The sequence below is a fragment of the Pleurodeles waltl genome, chromosome 10 (assembly GCF_031143425.1).
Source record: "Pleurodeles waltl isolate 20211129_DDA chromosome 10, aPleWal1.hap1.20221129, whole genome shotgun sequence".
In the NCBI taxonomy this organism is placed as follows: Eukaryota; Metazoa; Chordata; class Amphibia; order Caudata; family Salamandridae; genus Pleurodeles; species Pleurodeles waltl.
Genome location: NC_090449.1, coordinates 1016833446 through 1016854365, shown reverse-complemented (window position 1 = coordinate 1016854365; position 20920 = coordinate 1016833446). Strand labels below are relative to the sequence as shown.

Here is a 20920-nt window from a genome sequence, read left to right as displayed (position 1 = left end):
GCGGGCTGTGTCATTTCCGGCAGGCTATGCGTCGATTTTTGGCGCACAAGGAATTTCCTTGAAGAGATGAAGTCTTTTTGGCCCTAAGACTTCAGAAAAGGAAGCAAGCTCAATCCAAGCCTTTGGAGAACACTTCTCAGCAAAGTCAGAGGCCAGAAAGGCAACAGGGCAACAGCAAGGCAGCAGCCCTTCACAGCAAAGCAGTTCAGGTGAGCCCTTTGGGCAACCAGGCAGTTAGTTCCTCTTGACAGGTTGCAGGTTCAGGTCCAGAAGTGTCTGATTTTGTGGGGTCAGAGACCCAGTTTATATACCCAAAAAAGCCTTTGAAGTAGGAGAGACTTCAAAGAGTGATTTTGAAGTGCACAAGTTACCCATTCAGTACAGTTTTGTCTGCCAGGGTTCCAGTAGAGGGTTTGTCAGTCCACTGTGTGAGGGCAGGCCACTAACCTTTGAAATGTAAGTGTCAGGCCCTCCACCCTTCCAGCCCAGGAAGACCCATTCAGTATGCAGATGAGTGCAGTTGTGACTGAGTATCCTGTGTTTGTGGTTGTCTGGTTGAAATGCACGAGGGAGCTGTCAACCAGCCCAACCCACACGTTGATTGGAGACAGGCTGTAAGGCACAGATGGATTTTAAGTGCAGAGAAATGTTCACTTTCTAAAAGTGGCATATCTAAAATAGTAATATAAAATCCAACCTCACCAATAAGCAGGATTTTCTATTACCATTCTGGCCATACTAAACATGACCTATCTACCCCTTTCTGATCAGAATATACCACTTAAACAGTATATGAGGGTAGCCCTAATGCTCCTGTGCTGCAGGCCCACTAGTAGCATTTAATTTACAGGCCCTGGACACATGTAGTGCACTTTATTAGAGACTTACAAGTAAATTAAATTGGGTATGAGTCAATGTTACCATGTTTGAAGGGAGAGAGCATATGCACTTTAGCACTGGTTAGCAGTGGTAAAGTGCACAGAGTCCTAAAACCAGCAAAAACAGTGTCAGAAAAAGGGGAGGAGGAAGGCAAAAAGTTTGGGGGTGACCCTGCAAAGGGGGCATTTCTAACATAGTTTTAATTAGAGGTCAATTAGTTTTTTTGGCAAAATGGGCAGAAACATAAAAAAAAAAAATTGCTATGGAGCGGGTGAATGCCACAGAAATCACCTAAATTCACGTTGCGGGTCCACTCCATGCTGGTTTAATCCCTGATTAATTGAGAACTGCCCAGGGCTATTTTATGGACTAGTTTGTGAATAACAAAATGGGCAGGTCATCTTTCAGCGGTTTGTGGTTGGCTGCAAGATGCCCCCTTATTTCCACAGGAGGTGGGGTCCATCCGCATGGACTTTTATAGAGATGGTCCTGAAGTGATATGAGGCGCATGTTGAGAAAGGAGAGGTATGCTGGTGTGAGAATAAGAGTAAAGTGAGTGAGAAGAAACATACGGAGTTATAAGACAAGGCAGATAGGCTGGAGCCAGACAATCAATAACATTTTTAAAAAACAGACGAAACTTTTTTATTTGAAAACGTTTTACTTTTATCTACCTTTAATTTACTTGTTCTATAAGAACACACCAGCATAAAGGAAATCAGCGACTCCAGGCATCACCTAAGTAAATAACATAGAGTGGAGACACAGATATCTACAACACAAACCACGGGTTAAATAAACATAAAACAAAATGTTAACATAGGTTTTGAGGGTATCCAGTGAAAGATGATAATAGGGCTGAAACATGGGTACTGTAGAGAATCCACATAGGGAGGCAGACAGAGTGGAGGTGGGAAGACCAAAGAGAAGAGTTAAAGTCCTAGCTAGGACATCACTGTTCTGAACAGATTTGGCAAATATCACAGAGTGGAAAGTCTGTGCACGCAGGAAAGTGGAGAGGAAAGGAAAGTGCCAAAGATGACATCAGGGATGCATGCAGGAGTCGAGAGATGATGGTATGTAGGTAAGAAATAATAAACAAGTATAAGGAGGAGGAAAGGGGGCAGTACAGAATTTAGTTGTGGATGGCATCGAAGCCTGAAGTAGATGACCCTGTGTGTAAATTTCTGACCCTCAAAGGAAGGAGTAGTTGACCTTGTGTATAAATTGCTGATCCTCAAAGGATGGAGTAGTTCACCTTGTGTGTAAATTAGTGACCTTGGGTCCTGGAGACAAGAATCCAAGCTTCAGCACATGACCAAGAATCGTATGGTTCTTGGCAAATTAGTTGATCTCCCAGTACCCATATTGTCAATGTCAATGTCAATTGTTTGATGTACAAAGTTATGCATGGACGTCATTTAGGGATCACCAGAGGTCTCAGCTGCGATCCCTAATCATCAGCTTGCGACCCCTGGCATGTTTTCTGTGGCTCCAGAATATATGACCGTAAACCAAAATTAACAGTTAACCATACAGCAGTGTCGAAAAGGCTTGGAAACTCGGGCTCCTTTTTTTTACGGCTCAGTTTGCTACTTTTCTATTAAAACGTACTCCAATTTATGGGAGCCGTGCAATCCCTGACGTGTCATGACACATAGCGTTATAGTGTGAGTAACATCAGTGCATATTCCTCTTTCATGCGTACTGGTCTCGTCTGCTAAAAATGGCTGATGAAGGGAGTTGGAGGCAAGAACTCTGCTGTGCACATGCTTTTTATCCAGAGTCCTCATTTGCAGAGCACTGTTAAATCAAAAAGAAGCCTCAGGTCAAATCTTTTGTCCTCTCTGCGACTGCCAGACAAGGGGTAGAGGAGCACAGACAGGAGCAGAAGAATGAAACACGCAGGCACCAGTGCTTAATTTGTAAAAGAAATAAGTGCCAAGACCTTGGTCAGGAGGCAACTGCAGCTTCCACCACCCATTGTCCCGCGAGCGCTGCCAATGACAGTACCAATACAACTACTAACCATCACATTCCGCTTGGGCGGCAGGTATCAGTCATTTTTTTATGTTTATTTCATTAATAAACAACTGTTGTTATGCTCATTCCTAAATTAGATGGACAGCGCCACCATGTGGCAGACTGTAATAAGTGCCAGTGTTGACAATTAAGTGCTGGTGCCACACACAGGAAACCACTGGCTCAATTTAAACACTGGTAGGCACAAAGCGGCAAACTTCCAATCTGCTTTGAAATGGTTAGTAGGATTGCAGGAGCAACATGAGGAGGGAGGCAAAGGGGAGGTATGTGCAAACCACATGCAACATGCAGATCTTGGCATCCTCGAGCCAAATCAGTTTTAAGGGTTGCATATTTTAAGATGGCCATGACTTCAGCTAACACATAACTATGAAAAAGAACATGCTGTCAAGTTTGTGTTTTACGGGCCTATCTCACAAACTGCATGCACATCGTTGGGATAAGGTAGTTCAGACAGTGGTTACATGGAGTCTCTGACAATATTCGTGTAGCTGACTGGTTTAATTTTTTTATATACCCATTGCATGAAAGATGCAAGTGCTGATGCCTGAGGAATGGTCGCAATCTCCAAGGTCTCAGATAAATGCTAAGTTCTGCTTTGTACCATAGTGCAGTCACTGCACTTTAAAAAATAAATGCATGTCTTGGTCTCACCCTAACCATTTCAGAAATTAAACATAGCTCCCTTGAGTAGTAATAACCCATGGTTATTGCTTTATAATTTGTGGCACCGGACCTTTCCATTTCTGTGAAATCCTGAAGGGGTCTGTCCTTGTTAATTAAATTAGGACCCATGCGTAAACGTCTGTGTAAGAATTATGAGTTTTGCTGTATTTAATGCATCCAATAATTATCTAATGCGTTAAATACCTCAGCTTTCATTAAATTCTGGTAGATTAAACCTGCCAAAATGTAAACAGGGGAAATTGTACGGTATTTACCATACAAAGTAAACAGGGGAAATTGTACGGTATTTACCATACGATACAGATTTCCGTGCATTAAACACCAAAGCCTACATGTTATTCCCCACAAACCCGTGATAGGTGTTATACATTGCACATAATAAATAACGTACCCCGCGGTATCGTTATTTATCAGGTGCAATAAATAACACCTAAACTCGTAACCAGGCCCTAATATTGCATGCTTCGTGCTGCATTGTTGCTCGACATAATACAGGGTAACAGTTCTCAGAGTAGAGCATTGACTGTTGTCCTTGCTATGTTGTGCAGTCAAATAAAGAAAGCATTGCACAGAGTGTCGCTATTAACTTCTGTCTGAGTTCTAGGTGTCTAGTCAAGGCTGTAACAAGAGCTCCGGAGTCTTCCTTTGGACAATGGGACCTGTTCTCCTTCTCTGCTGCATATTATGATAGTTGGCAGTGGTCACCAGAGGCATCCGTGGCCATGCCTGAATTTGTGTTATGTAATGAGCTGTCAAAGATGATACAGGTTTTCACATAAAATGCCACTGGACATTTCTGAGCCTCATTGGTAGAGTTTTTATCTTCACACCATATAAACCTTGCAAAATTAAGAAGGACCGTTATTACCTGCAGCACATATTGTCAGCTACTAGCTGCATCCATAGGAGCAGTTTATTATTTGTGTGTTTAAGGATTTTAATGTATCCCTGCTATAGTGAGATGTTCTGGTACTAAATTCCCGTCCAGTTGCCTGATGGCACTTGCTGTGATTCAGTTTTGCTAAAAGGTCCTGCAATGCTGCTTCCAGCTATGTCATTGGCTAAAAGGGCCATGATGTCATCTCCTGTTATGCAAAAACAACAACATGATGGATGGAATGCTTGAATTAATCTCAGCCACTGGCATTCGGTCTGGGCCCCCTGTTATGTCATTCAGTGGTCAAAGGGCTCATGTCAGTTCCGCTACCCCTGGCATTTTGGTGAATCCACGTCCATGAAGTTATGTAAGAAAAAACAACCTCAAATCGTCTTCCGTGGTCCCAATTGATGTACAGCCCACACTTGTTCTTCCGCTAGGCTCATGCTGTAGACTTACCTGTACACACACTAGATAGCACAAAACCTGCTTGAGATGGTGGAGTGAATGTAGAAAAGGAAATGGAAAATTTGGAGGTCATCAGTGTATCAATGATAAGGTAGAAAAAGAGAAAACTTGCTGACAGCAAGTGGGGGGTAGGCCTGCAATTTGCAAAGATGAAGAGCAAAGTCTGATGGAGAAGATGAGAACATGGTTCAGCACAAAATGCGAAGTTGGTGTGACTAGCGAGATATGAGAAAAAAATAAAACAAAAGACCCCTAGATACCATGAGTGGACAAAAATAACAGGAGACTTGTGAGACTGACCGCATCCAGCACTGTTGATCAGTAGAGGAGACTTCGAAGAAAAGGAAGTTTAGGGTCTGTGAGAAGAAGTGAGAGACTGACAAGAGCTGTTTCACTTGTGAGGAAAGCACAAGGCCCATTGTAGTGGTGAAAGAATGAAGTTGGAGATAAGATAAAATCGAAATCCTGCATTGTCTATCTCACAGGTGTTTGATATAGGTCCTGGATGACAGAGCCCATATAATATTTTCTGAATAACCACCACCTAATGTAGCCAGGCATTATTTAGATCGTATTATGTACGTTCTATTATTTATGTGAAAATCCAAAAAATCTGGCATGACACCAAAACTCCTGAAAATTCATTGGACACCCTTGATCTGTTTCCTCCTCCACATTGATCCCGCAAGCGTTAACCCAAAATTCAACCCTTTGAACCTGCAGGGAGTGCTGGTGACAGCTATTGGAATTTCACACAATTCAGCCATGCTGATACTCCAGTTGACCAGTTAGAAGTGCTTCTTGGGTTCCCCTGCATCATCTTGGTCTCCAATCACAGTTGCAGTTAATTCACTGCATCTTTGAACCTGGTATTGGTGTTTCACAGCATCTATGTCAACCGGTAGAGCTCCTCTTGCTTTTCCATTGGCCCATGTTGTACAATGTGCAAAAACCCACACTGCACAGATCTATCTAGTAAAAGTTGGGTATTGACAACTGTAATTTCTGCCAGGGCTAAACAAGCACATAATACATCTGTACAAGTGCAGAAGTTGAAGAATTTACAAAAGTTAGCCTTTTGGTGCTAGTCGAATCAAAAAAGCATTCAGTGGGTTATATTATAAAATCCTTTTAAAAATGCACAAGTGCATTGTGGAAACAGGGAAGTTTGAAAGTTGAAAATTTGGTTGTCGGAGATCTGCAGTGAAAGGGTGAGAGAAAGGTAGTCTGCATTCAAAACCCTGTGGTCTAAAAGCAAAATGTGTAAGAAGGATCTTCTTAGATGAATCTGAACGTTGGAATGTTGAGAACTTCATTAAAGACAATGGAGTGTCTCCGGGTATATAATGGATGTTATAAGCCTTCTACTCCAACAACCCAATGTTTGACTTTCTGTTTCTCTCTTTTTTATATAGAACATTCTACCCTTAGTGGGTGGAATATTCTAATAGCCTTATATTTCTTCTACCTCAGGATATACCTGTTGTTAACGGCCCTCGACTGCGAGCCTGCGGCTCAGGCCTATAACTCAGGATCAGGGCCAGAACCAGTATAGCATTTGGCAGTGGACTTAAGGTCTATAACAAGGGGTAAAGGGAGGGATGCTATTGAAAGGTTGCCGAGATCTTCAGTCAACCCCTGAAAGGAAAATAAACCCTGTAATTTCAATGATTTAGGTTTTGGATTGTAGACATACCATCACTTTACTTGTTTTTTGTTATTTCTGAAGTTTGTATAAACAAAGGCTAACTTCCCCTGTGTGAAGGCAGCCTGCAGTAAAGCTTTTCCATACTGGTTTTACGATATACTGTGTCCAGTTCTAACCCACCCACACCAGATGTCCACAGATCCCCGTCTACCTGCGCTCTTAGTCATCTCAAAGTTGGGGGATTCCACTCCTCCCTTGAGTACCACTGCTTGATACAATGTCTCATAATCTTATTCCGTAGGAAATGTAGTGCATTTGAGATACATTCATAAAATGCTAAAACCTTTCCTCCTTTCATAATATGGAGGAGAGATGGAGGATGGAGTCGTTATCTAATCACACATTTGTATTCTATGTGACTAAGAAATCTTACTGTTTCTGTGTGTAGGTAGATTTATGGAACAGTACTACATGTTGCTACCTCTGGAGCATTTAATGGGCGGGCTTTGGGCAGAATGTGCTAATGGCGCTATAGGTGTTCCATAACCCCTCAAGCAAGGAGAGAAAATGGCCTCTGGCTCCCTGTGTACTAATAGATGTTATTGAGATGGTATGGGCTCTTACTCCCTTAGCCATGGTGCCTTTATATCTACTGCACTAAGGACAACTACGCTACTGAAACATGCATACTTAAATTACACTTTTTTTTTTCTTGCAGTCCTTTAGACTACCATTTTATATCCCTGGGTGTGTTTTGTGTTGTATATTTTCCCAGAACAACAGTTTAAGCTACATTTCTTTATTTTTTGTAGACGCATCCTCCATAGAGACCTGAAAACAACAAACATATTTCTGAAAAATAATCTTCTTAAAATTGGTAAGTGCTCCATTATTTGTCTTTGCATTGTATGAAAGTCTGAAAAGGTTTCAAGTTAATAATGTGTGGTCTCTGGCAGGGTGATTGTTACCTAGCCCGGTAACTTCTTAAGGACTTGTGATGAGCCCCGGTTCTGGGTCACAGAGGATTATTTTTCTACTTCTAGCTAAATATCTGTTACAGATTACATTTAATCATCCACTTCAGCAAATACAAACTTTAGGCTGAAAAATGTGCTATCACTTTTTAGACTGTCCTTTTTGCTGATGTGTTAGGACCAGTAGCCAGGCTACCTGGCATAATTTCCACACCACACCAAATTCCACATGTATCAAAGGTTTCCAGTACATTTCCAGTACATTTAAGTGGTTGTTGAAAAGAGCCCTTATACCAGTTCTTAAGACAGCTTTGATGCTAGTGATTTTTAGGTCGCATGTAAGCATACAACCTCTTGTATACTTTTAAATGTACTTCTTCTGTGGTCTTCCAGCTATTTCATTTGTTAGTTTAAGTATCTTTTAAAAATCCTTGCTTGCTAGTGGTCAGTCATGCCTCTTTGTTCCTCCTTCTACTGTGTGGGAGCAGGGACCAACTACTGTATAATTATGCTTTGTCCTGTTTATCTGTGCTGTAGGGGGACTTTTTTTTTTTTACTTCAATTCCTGCTCGTGTCCAAGGAAGCTTCTCTTTTCATTTGCAGAGCATTCTTGGTCTAAGTTTAGCTTAGTTGTAAACAAGGCTACAAATCAGGCTGTTTCCCTGGTCACATTTGTTCTTTGTGGGCTGTCTGCGGCCTCTCTCAGCTGCCTGGCTCCAGCCCTTCCTTGGCTTTGATTTTCTTTATCAAGTGTGCCTGCCTGTGATCCTGGTGCTGACAGTAAGGATGGAGGATCACTTGTTTACTTAATTACTTGTTTAGTTAATTACTTGATTAACTCTAAAGAGGTATTGGAGGCTTTACATGAGTACCGGCTACATTACACAAGGATAAATTCATTATTTGGAGGCACAAGGCGATTAAGTGATGATGAGCTGACGCTGTGGCTGTGTTTATATTGTTTTTGCGCCATCCTTCTCACCCTCTGCATTTTTAATTAGTCAGTAATATATCTTTATATCTGCGTCAAAGCCTTCAGTGACATTTCAGTGACAAGTGCTCTCAGATGTGTCTTGTTTCCACACACTGAACCGTCACCTAGCTTATTGCAACCAGTGGCATAAATAATTATTCAAAATGTTTTCCTCTTTTCAAATCCTGAAACAAGTAACATATGAATAATATTGCTGGTAAGGCAGGATCATGGGACGTCATGTCAGCATTCTTTGCTGCCTAGTCGCCGTGATTGGACACTGGTTAAAAGAGTAATTTAACTTGATGGGTTTGCAGTTCAACCTTTATGTTGAAAATATTGGGTCTGAAATTCCTCAATGCCAGCTAAAGGACAGTTATCTCATGCTACTGAACAATCCACATACAATTTGTTTTAAAAATGTTTTTTGTTTTAGAGATTCTTTAGCCCAACAATCCGAGCAGGTCATTAACTCACTTCCAACGACTGTTTAGGGCCAGATGTAGCAAAAGTTTTTACCCATTCTGTGTCTATGGGAAAAAGTGTTCATACATATGGCCCTTAATATCTAAACAAGTCAAAGTCCATTTTACAGCTTAAAAATGCTACAAATGCCAAGTGTAGGGACACTGGAATCAACTACATCAAACGTCTTCATAGATGGAATTGCATTAAAATCGCCCATGTAAAACACTGAACCCCAATGCATTTGCAAGAAAAATATTGTGGTTTTGGCAGGCCTCAGCATCTGTGTTCATTGTCTAATGGTGACACCAGGTGCAAAACCGAAGCACTGTACCGTGATAGCACCAGAAACTGTACTAGAGATGGGTTTAACTTGGAAAAAAAACGCAATAGATGCCCTAAATATCAACTCTCCATATAGATTTAACCTCTTGAGCATAGCCAAGAATCCTGAGGTACAAGAAAATGCAGAAAAACATAGATCTCCTGTATTTACGTAAATGGAAGCGTCAGACATACTACCTACATTATAATCACTCAGCAATGTTTAACGTAATAGACATGTTTAAAACATAGTATCAAAAACAACCATAGGTATATTTACTTTTGGGATAAAGGAAATTAGTCAAATGCATTTAATTGGCTGATTTCGCTGTCTCTATTTCACCCATATTCATTAATCACCTTTCTTTAGATAGCTCGAATTTCCACTTTACATTTTAATAAAACACTATCCCTGTACCTCCTGAAAGTCATTTGCAATAGGCCTGCCAACACACAGTGCTGCCATGCGCCACATGAAAGCAGCAGTTTTCACAAGGTCCCCAGTGAACTGCCAATATCACACAGTGAACACAGGGTGAGCTGGAAACTTCTGCATGTAGTAGGTTTCAAATACATTTCTGGAGGATCCATGGAATTAAGTTCACTTTCCTGTTTTATAACCTCCCCAAACATGGGGAGGCGGATTTTTCTTCAGTGACAGGCACATACGCCTGAGTAGACCTCCAACATCTGTCTACTGCTATGCTCAGGGACTGATGCACTCTAACGCCTGCCTAATCTACTGGCCATGCCCCGCCCTCCTCAAGGCCCTATCTGCTCCGTCAGACAGCGAGAATCTGGCAGGTGCTGTGTGCCCCATGTCTCCACTGGAAGCACTTTCTTTGCTGATCCACATGAGTGAAGCTAGTGTATCTAGTGCAACAGTGTTAATGGGCAGTGAAAGTGCGTTTACATTTTTTTGATTTCCAGAAACAAACACCCGCGGAGACATTTGTTCCCGAAAACCAAAAAAAGAAATAATCTGAAGCTTTCTTCCATAGTTTGTGTCAGAGGAAGGTGGTGCCACTGTGTGGCAAGAACAGGAAAAAAAAAAAAAATTGGGGGGGAATATGCTAGGCAGCCAGCAACTCTGATGGTGGGGTGGTGAAAGTGGTATTCTATTGGAATTAGCATGGCAGATTTAAATTTGGATAATAAATGGCAATATTTTCATTTTTTGCTGCAGATAGAGGAAGAAGGAAAATTGAAGTGTTTTAGTTATGTGCAGGGCCACTGGAATTATGTGGCAGGAAAAGACCAAATTATGAGGCAGGGTTGGCCAATTTATGTGGCACGAAAAGTCCAGTTATGAATTTATAACGCCAATAACTCTAACTCAAGCAAATGTGAGACTTATTGCATTGCAAATGCTTATTTTTTCTTTTTACACCGGGGCTCAATTCCTAATTCCATGATATGGAGGACACAGTAATGCCAGGGCTGGGATTAATGCATGTATGTCTACCCTCATACCATGCAGCTCCAAGTTTGGAAGGCTGGAATAGGGAAGAATATGTAGGATGCAGAATTAATAGGCCCTTTCCTGCATATTTTATTCTGAGTCCGGCTGTATTTCCACACACTGATTTATTTATCTTGTGTTCTGCGGGATTAAATTCTGAGCAGAAACACAAGGGGAGATACCAAGTCAGAGTCTGCACCCAGTGAACTCAGAATCGGATGAGCTAGTATTTCCGATGGAGCTAGCATTCCACCGACTAGAAATCGGGCCCTAAATTACTTCTTCCCGATATCTGGGCCTTTTTAGAGACTTCATAATGATTTTGGCCAGTAATCCTTCCCATCAGCTACTTTGCAAAACCTTGCCTCTGGCCAAAATTTCCCACAAAAATATGTTTTGCACAAATATATTTCCTCAAAAAGTTTTGGGTGAGAAGATTCTCACACTAAAAGTGTTATTTGGGGGAATTGTTTCTTGATAGATTTATAGTAACAGGATTATTTCCCTCAAAATGTTTCTAAAAGTTTTAAATCTTTCACAAAGTTTGTGAAGTTTGAAAAAAAGCTCGAAATTTCTGAAGGAAATCCTTTACAATCCTTCACAAATATATTGATAGCGCGTCCAGTCCTTATAAATTACTTATACTTGGACATGCCGGAGGTCGGTGAATCTTTTGACCTGGTTGAGCTCTCCTCATCCAAAGAATTGTCGGATCCCTCAAATCAATAATCAATAACAATTTATAATCAATAACCAATACTCGATTAATAATCAATCAACAAATTAGTTAAACGGAAAATCAGTAATTTGAAACACCATGACCTTTCAGTCATGAATAACCACACCTGTTTATTAAAGGTTAATGAGTTTATTTCCCTATATTAACAAAGCTAATACAATATAAGTAAGTCTCGAAATCAAATGATATACGTATACGAACATTACTAGCTGTCCATAACGACGGAAGAAATGCAATCTATGCAAAATCTAAATCATAATGCACTCGGTTATAACAATGCAAATCACTAATAAAAGTAACTGAATTTGACTAATTGCATACATTGGTCAGCATAACAAGATTTCAATTCAACATGGTGCATCAAATGAATACCTCAACTAACCTCTGATTAGCATTGGCATGTGGGGCTTCATGCAAAAGAATGTAATCAACATAAATTTAGAAAACCTCTAACTTAGGGTCTGTCAAAATAAGCAGTTGGTACCTAAGAAGGAAAATACAATGAATAATACATTTATCCTTTCATAATTATCAAATACAATCAGCATTCAAGGTAAGTCTTCGTCCTTCAGGTACCGGTTCGATCAGTATGGGGCAGATTTCAAAGGGGCAAAGTTTAAGTCAAGTTTTCCTTGCAGCAGCAAGGAAAATAGGGCAAAAGTTATTGCATGGGCAAGACGGGGTAAAGTTAAAATTAAAGGCCCTCATTCTGACCCTGGCGGTCAAAGACCGCCAGGGCGGAGGACTGCGGGAGCACCGCCGACAGGCCGGCGGTGCTCCAATGGGGATTCCGACTGCGGCGGTAAAGCCGCGGTCGGACCGGCAACACTGGCGGTCTCCCGCCAGTGTACCGCCGCCCCATTGAATCCTCCAAGGCGGCGCAGCTTGCTGCGCCGCCGAGGGGATTCCGACCCCCCCTACCGCCATCCAGATCCCGGCGGTCCGACCGCCGGGATCCGGATGGCGGTAGGGGGGGTCGCGGGGCCCCTGGGGGCCCCTGCAGTGCCCATGCCACTGGCATGGGCATTGCAGGGGCCCCCGTAAGAGGGCCCCTAAATGTATTTCACTGTCTGCTGCGCAGACAGTGAAATACGCGACGGGTGCAACTGCACCCGTCGCACAGCTTCCACTCCGCCGGCTCGATTCCGAGCCGGCTTCATCGTGGAAGCCTCTTTCCCGCTGGGCTGGCGGGCGGCCTGAAGGCGACCGCCCGCCAGCCCAGCGGGAAAGTCAGAATTACCGCCGCGGTCTTTCGACCGCGGAACGGTAACCTGACGGCGGGACTTTGGCGGGCGGCCTCCGCCGCCCGCCAAGGTCAGAATGAGGGCCAAAGTCTCTAGGGTGAGAATTCTTTAAAGTCTCTCTCTCTGGGATAGAGAAAAAGCATCAAAGTGTCATTAAAATGGCGTCTTGAATCTGGCTTCAAAATGGCATGAAAGAAAATGGCTGGCTTCTCTTTGTCCGGTGGGTTTAAGTAAGAAAACGTTCCAAATCCTTCAGGGTCTTCCATTGGAGGGTCCATAGGGTGGTTTCTCTTTGACCAATGAATAGTGTCTTTCTCTTAGTACTCATCTATGCATAAGGTGTCCTTGGAGTTTTGGAACACAAGTAGCAACAAAGTTTGCCAATTATTTCTGTATCAGTGTCTTTATTGTCTGCACCTCCAGAATCTGACCTTGCTTCAACGGGATGAAACTTGCCTAGCACGAAACCTTGAGATAAGTGTATTAATCATTCTACTGGAAAAATACAGCTTTAAAGATATAAGACATGTCTTTGTTAATACAAGTGAAAACTACGCAGTTAAAATTGAGACCAGGCAACTACGCCAAAGCCTCTGCTAAATTTAAGCTAAGCATATAACAGGTTTTAACGAGAAAATCATAAAATACATCTGCAATTATGACGGATTACTACATTGTAGATTCTTCATGATTAATCAAGCTCGTTTATACTAATGGCGACCTACTTCGTGGGCACATTTTCTACACACATTATATTTTCTTTGCTAAAATCACATTGCCTTATACGATTTTGTTACATGATATATGAATGTTTGTTAGCCTTTCTTTTTCTGCTCCATCAATATTAGACCAGTGGTTCCCAACCTGTGGTCCGTGGACCCCTGGAGGTCCACGAAACCTCCTCAGGGGGTCTACAACTGCTTGGAAAATTAAATATTATTAACAGATTAGGTCCCCAGCTTTCAGTAATGACTCAGTGGGGGAGTCCCCAGGTTCCAGTAATGTTTCAGTGGGGTCCCTGTGTTCCAGTAATGATAATGTGGAGGTCCACAGAAGTCAAAAGGTTGGGAACCTCTGTATTAGACTCTTGGTGGGCAAATGTGTGACCTTCATGTCTGCATTATTTGAGTAGATGGCACCTGGTATCCATTCTAAAATAACCCCCTGTTAGAAAGAAATACTAATTTATGGCCTTGTCGGAGTTCTGGGCCAGCGGCTCACATGTCAGCTGGTGAAGTTGGAAGTTAGGGCTCTAATCCTGGCCTTCCTTTATTACCATATTGTATAAACCTGGGAAAATTACTTAGGGCCTAATTCACAAACGTAAGCTTAGACGTTTGTTTAAGTTTACACTTTTTCAGTATTCACAATACAGCATATTAATAGTAAGTTTACAAGTGCAGAGACTCCCTAGTCAGGGTGGAGTTCTCTCATCTTTTTAAGTGCTGACTTCTCCGCCCGTCTGCGGAATCTCTGCACTCGTAAACTTACTATTAACATTTCCTTATCCCCAACACCTCCCATTCGACAACACGCGACCCCAGTTCTCTTTTGCCTGTTCTCCCTGACATCAAGGCGATACATCATTATGTTATACATAATCCAGGCCATACACCCCACAGCTTTGAAATGTACAAGCCTTACTAAATCTCTACCCCCACTCAATGCGTGTTGTTCGATAAACTATACGGGCTGATCTTAAAAGTGGGTCCAGATCCACAGTGGTTTCATACCTATCCTTTATATATTATTGTTCTTGCTTACATGCGCAGTATGCACTTTTTTCAGTAGCACTACAGTCTTGAGTGTATGATGTCGCACAACACTGTCCGCAAAATTTGGATATCATCTGTTCGAAATGATTGTATCGAAGGACCGCCTTCTACTTGTATCGCAATGATATCTGATTGTATGTCTTTTTAGTAAATTGAATAAAATACTTTGAACACTAAAATTCAGGTTTGTGAATCTCAAAAACAACATAAACTTACACAAATGTGTTAGTCTACCTTTGTGAATTATGGTTAATGAACATAAATGAAGGGCAGAACTAGAATTACATGGGGTATAAGTTTATGGCCAGGTTTGGTAATGTTGTAGGTAGCAAGTTTGTGACGGGTGTTTTGGGACCCCAGTACTGTGCCATAGGAGACGTTTAGGGTGCAGTAGAACTTGTCTCTTAAAATGCATAGTTACCCCTGTCTTTATAAAAATCAGGGAGGTGTGGGGTACCTAAACTGCAGTACGGTGTCAGTGATACACTGCAGGATATAGCTCCGCTGTACTAATGGGGATTTTTAATATACAGTTTGAAAACAGAAATTACCAGGCTGAGTAGCCTGTAATGATGGAATTTTTACTCAGGTGGGAAATTTGCCTGGGAGTTAGAGACATGCGGTACAAAAGTCTGTCCCTGAGAGTGTCGTTTTTTTTATGTCAGAGAGATTATTAGATAAGCTGATCATTCCACAATTTATTGCATTTACATAGGGCATCTACAACCTTCACACTTTAAATAAAGATGAAGAAGAGGTCATTATCTGGAAACACTTTATGTAGATTACATTATGGATAGCATCTTTGGTGAGAGAGGATGAGTCATTCTAGTCATTCGAGGACATGAGGGAGTGGACTGGAGTCAAGCGATAGAGAAGAAAAGGGAAATAAAAAAGAGAGATTACTGAAACATACGGTTGCATTGCAGGAGGCTGAAGAGTGGAAAACAAATTGACGATGGGTAGTGTAAGATAAAACATATAGGGCCAGATGTAGCAAAGGTTTAGCGACTCGCAAACAGCGAAAAACGCCGTTTGCGAGTCGCTAAAGCCACTTTGCTATGTTGAAATGCATTTTGCGAGTCGGGACCGACTCGCAAAATGCATTTCCGAGTCGCAAATAGGAAGGGGTGTTCCCTTCCTATTTGCGAGTCGCAATGGTATGCATTTTCATTTGCGACCCCGATTGCGGTCGCAAATGAAAGCGCAGTTACCATCCACTTGAAGTGGATGGTAACCCAGGCGCAAACGGGAAGGGGTCCCCATGGGACCCCTTCCCCTTTGTGTCTGGCACAAAAAAAATAATTCAGAGCAGGCAGTGGTCCAATGGACCACTACCTGCCCTGAAAAATACCGAAACAAAAGGTTTCGGTTTATTTTTCAAAGTGCAGCTCGTTTTCCTTTAAGGATAACGGGTTGCACTTTGAAGAAAAAAAACCTGCTTTATTTAAAAGCAGTCACGGACATGGTGGTCTGCTGTTCTCAGCAGGCCACCATCCCCGTGAGTGCCCTGACTCGCTATGGGGTCGCAAATTGCGACCCACCTCATTAATACTAATGAGGTGGGTCTTTGCGACCCCATAGCGACTCGCAGAAGATGTCTGAGACACCTTTCTGCATTCCAAATTGCGAGTTGCAATTTGCGAGTCGCTGGGACTTGCAAATTGCAAGTCGCAATTTGGAAGTTTGCTACATCTGGCCCATAATGATGCACGCAACAACCCGTCATGAGCCGGAGCAGGTAAACCATGTAGAGCACCCCTGGCACCCTGTCCTTTGCAGGACATCGACGCAAGGTCACTCAAAGGATGAAAGATCTAATAAGGGGAGTGCAAGACCCATGAGAGGGTGAGTCATATGGTTCTTGTGATTGGGCAGGAGTCCTGCCCAAGATGGCCACCCAGTTCAGTCCCCCTAGTCAATGTGAATCTGAAAGTTCCCAGTCTGAGATAGCAACAACTGATTAGGAGAGATGACATGCATCTGAGACACTGCCTGACAATTATCTTGCCTCCCTGCTCCCACCGATGATTAAGTGAGGCCCCTCACAGTCATGATGGCACTTTATGAGGGGATCACTGACAAAATACTGGTAACAGAAATATTGTGTGGACAAAATATTGTGTCAAAAATATCGAGGACCAAAATATTGTGAAGGTAAATGCAAATAGGTAAATATCAATTTACTATTATTAACTCCACATCTATGTACTTTGAAGATATATATATATATATATGTATATATATATATACATATATATATATATATATATATATATATATATATATATATATATATATAGTCAAGGTACATATATGTGGAGCTATACATAGTAAAACGTTGCTTAGCTATTGAAACTTACCTTCACAATATGTTTGTCCTTTATATTCTTGACATGATATTTAGTCCACACATTTGTTTCCCCACAATATTTTGTCTAAATACCTTATGGGGAACTTGCAGGCTCTGCCCAAGATGGCTGCGCTAGTCTGTGTGGAATGGGAGGTTCCCATTCTGAGAGAGACTCCACCCATCTTTAACATGTCTTGTGGCAACTGGCTGGAGGAGCTGGCAAGTATTGGTTGCACTACCTTCTAGTTTGTGTATCTTTGACTTTTAATTCATCAGAACCAGTAGAGTGGAGGAGCCAGATGCTCACACACCACTGGCAACTGTTGTCGAGTGAGACCGCTCATAATCAGGATGGTGATGTATGAGAAGGCTGCAGACCAAGAGTGTGAGGAGGAGCGTGAAGAGCATCAGAACGGACCCGGACCAAGATGACTGCTTACTTTACTCCCTAGTGTCAAAGTGGGTTCAGAGATTCACAGTCTAAGACCTGTCAAGCAGTGATCTGTTACACTGCCTACCATTCCTTGAGTCATTGTCTGTTTCAGCATCAGATATGGATTTTTAGAGCTGAATACAAACAACCGCTACTGCAGATGGTTTGGTGACTCCTTTTATAGTCAGAATGGTGATGCACAGCAGGTTTAAATTCTAAAGGTATGAGTAGAAGGGCGGGATCATGTCCTGCCCTAGGTAGCCGCCTGTTTCAACAGAATGGTTAAAGTTGGTTGGGAGGTGGCGAGGAGGCGATCACTCAAGCATCACTACCACTGTCGATCCATTTGCCTGAGGTCTTTTTAATATACGCATCTCATTCTATGTGTTGAATCAAAACCTCTTTTTTGGCCATAATGACAGGAACAGGATGCTTCTGTATTCTGTAACAGGATTGCCAGAGATAGAGCAGATTCAAAACTGACTTGCTGAATATTAGGGGGAAATCATTACATGCAACACAGTATTTGTTGCCAGATCACTTGAAAAGTGCAATCCTACTTGTTTATTGACATTTTTGCATGTTATAAAATGTACATATGTATCTAGTGTAAAGTAATCAAAAATTAAAAAGACAATTCAACACCATTATTTAATTATGAAGGATAGATCCAGTTTGTATTAGCACTCATATATCCACTCCTCTCCTAAGTCACGTAGAAGACGGTATGTGCACATTAGGCATACCATTCACATAAAGTGCCTGATGTAGGAACTGGGGTAATGTGCAGTCCTCCAAACAACAGTGGGTTTTGGTATCAGACGTGCTATGCGGGTGGTGGGGGGGTGTTCAGGTCATTGAGGGTGGAGGTGGGGGTCACGGGAGGGGTGGAGTCACAGGTGGGGGTGGAGTCACTTTCTGTCAGCCACTTTGTCAAGTTCCATTGGTGGTGGTGGGAGTCACAAAAGGTGAAAAATACTCACCAGTACAGTAGGAAATTCTAGAAATGGTGGACTGGCAGGATCATTGTTTAAATGGCTCTGCCATCGCAATGTAGCATTTTGAACATTTGTGTGAGGGCAGGCATATTATTTCTGTATGTTACAGTGTTTGTGAAGTGCATTATGCTATTTGTGGCAGTTGCGGAGCACTTTAAATGGAGGGGGTAGTAAGTTTCTTGTATGGGTGTTAGACTTGGCATCGTTGGTGTGGCCTCCCCTAATTTTTTGTCTCTGTTCCCCAGGTTGTTGATGTGTGCTGGACTCTGTTTTGCTGTTTTTGATAATCGGAGCTCTTTACCACTGCTATCCAGTGCTAAATTGCAAGTGCTCCTATGTAAAATGTATGTGTAATTGGCTTTCCATGATTAGCGTATTTGATTTAGTACTAAGTCCCTAGTACAGTACACTAGAGGTGCCCAGGGCCTGTAAATCAAATGCTACTAGTTGGTCTGCAGCACTGGTCGTGCCACCCACATTAGTAGCCCTGTAAACACCCTGTAAACATGGCTCAGACCTACCACAGCAGTGTCTGTGTGTGCAGCTTTAAACTGCCAATTCAACTTGGCAAGTGTACCCACTTGCCAGGCCTAAACCTTCCATTTTTATACATGTAAGGCACCCCTAAGGTGGGCCCTCAGTAGACCCATGGGTGCAGTGTATGTTAAAGGTGGGACATGTACCTTTATGTTTTACATGTCCTCACAGTGAAATACTGCCAAATTCGTTTTTCACTGTTGCAAGGCCCATCTCTCTCATAGGTTAACATGGGAGCTGCCTTTAAATGTTATTAAAGTACAGATTCTCTTTGGGAGGAGATAGAAATATGGAGTTTAGGGCAGTGCTTAGTTTGTAAATAAAAACATGGCGGTGCCCAATACCCTCCTCTTAAACACGTGACTGCTGCAATTAAATATGGGAACACGGCATAATGAGGCGGCGTAATCCTGAAGCCATCTTGGGCCTCTTCAATCCAAATAAAGCCACTCCCTGCCCCTTCAGCTCACTCTAGCAGCTTTCTTCTTTCTCCGTTTGTGACGCTTTTTTGTGTTTCCCTTCCTCCGTCTTTCCCATATGTGTCTTTTGCTCGCAGCAAATAGTTGAGGCAGAAGAATAAGCCCCGGGCCTAAAAAATAAGTGCCAGTGCTCAGCACCAGAAACAACATGCACAAATTAAGCACTAGTTTAGGGTCTCTGAGCTCACAATTTAAAAAAACATCTTTTAGTGAAGTTGGTTTTTAGATTTTGTGTTTGAAAATGCCACTTTTAGAAAGTAGCCATTTTCTTGCTTAAACTATTCTGTAACTCTGCCTGTTTGTGGATTCCCTGTCTGGGTCAGTTTGACAGTTGGGCTGTTTGCACCTCTCTCTAGACAGTGACACAAAGGGGGCTGGGTGTAGCCAGCATATCCTGATGAGCTATCTGTGCTGGAGGGGGGAAGTGGTCACTCACCTGAATGAGCTGTGCCTGCCCTCACACAGTGCAGTCCCCAACCCCATGGTGTGTGGCTGGGACCAGGCCTGGACAAGAAGGGATCTTACAAATACTTGAGACTTTACTTTGAAGTTTGCCAATTTCAAATTTAAAAAGGGGTATAAGTATTGGACCCAAAACCCCAAACTTTAGATTACTTCAAGGATTCAAGAGGAACCTCTGCCTGGAGAATAGCTGTGGAGAAGTGCTGCCCTGGCCTGTGACTGTGCTGTGTTGGCCTATCCTGCAGTTGCTGCTTCTGCCTGTGCAAGAGGACAGAGACTGGACTCGGTTGCATTCCTGCTTGAGAGGTAACTCCAAGGGATTGGATTAGAGCTTACCTCCTGTTTTGAAGCCTCAGGGACAGCAAAGGCTTCACCAACCAGACCTGAGTCTACTTGCTGTGGACTCTAGCTTGTCAGAGGGTGCCATTCCAGTTTCTGGACCCCTGGAAGCGAATTCTTGGAGAAAAGCCAGTCTAACGACGCTGGACGACGCCTTAAGACTTCACAAAGGACACCGCTACCCGGAACTGTGATGCCGCTTGCCCCAAGGCTGTGGAGCTCACGGAGTGCGACAAATCCGACGACCCTGTGAGCTGATGCTGCTACCCTGGAAACGCGATGCCACCTGCACCGAGGCCGTGGACCTCGTAGAAATCTGACTACCCTGTAGGCCTCGCGTCGCTGCAGCTGCCTATCCCGCCTGACTTCGCTGACACCGGAGTGTCGTACATCCAATGTCTGTGATGATTCAATCCCATCACAGCGCCTGTGGCCCTGTGATGTCATTGTGACCCTGTGAAGTTGCCCTCAGCATCGTGACTCCGCTGGACATCGCATCTGCCGGAATCAAGGGACCGACTTCGCATCTGACACCCCTTCAACCTCCACTGCCCTGTAGTGAGGACCCGACGCCGTTGCGTGATACCGCTGTCCTTCTGCCCCGTGGCACCGGAACCGACGCTGCATTTGATCCAACAACACCTCTCTTCCTAACTCCGTGCACCGGCCTATTTTCTACTTGTTTCTTAAGGTACTGTACCTGGGGGTTGAACGACTCTGTAAACTGTGCCATTGGTGTTGCATTGTAGGAAACAAACTCC

The 20920-nt window shown here is 42.8% G+C and overlaps 1 protein-coding gene across 1 annotated transcript in view; it reads left to right on the top strand.

The window, feature by feature from the left end:
• NEK11 (NIMA related kinase 11) overlaps positions 1–20920 on the top strand; it is a 613419-nt gene that overhangs the window by 239216 nt on the left and 353283 nt on the right. Inside the window, exon 5 of the mRNA XM_069211923.1 lies at positions 7415–7479. Coding sequence (XP_069068024.1) covers positions 7415–7479 — 65 coding nt within the window. The remainder of the gene's footprint in view (positions 1–7414; positions 7480–20920) is intronic.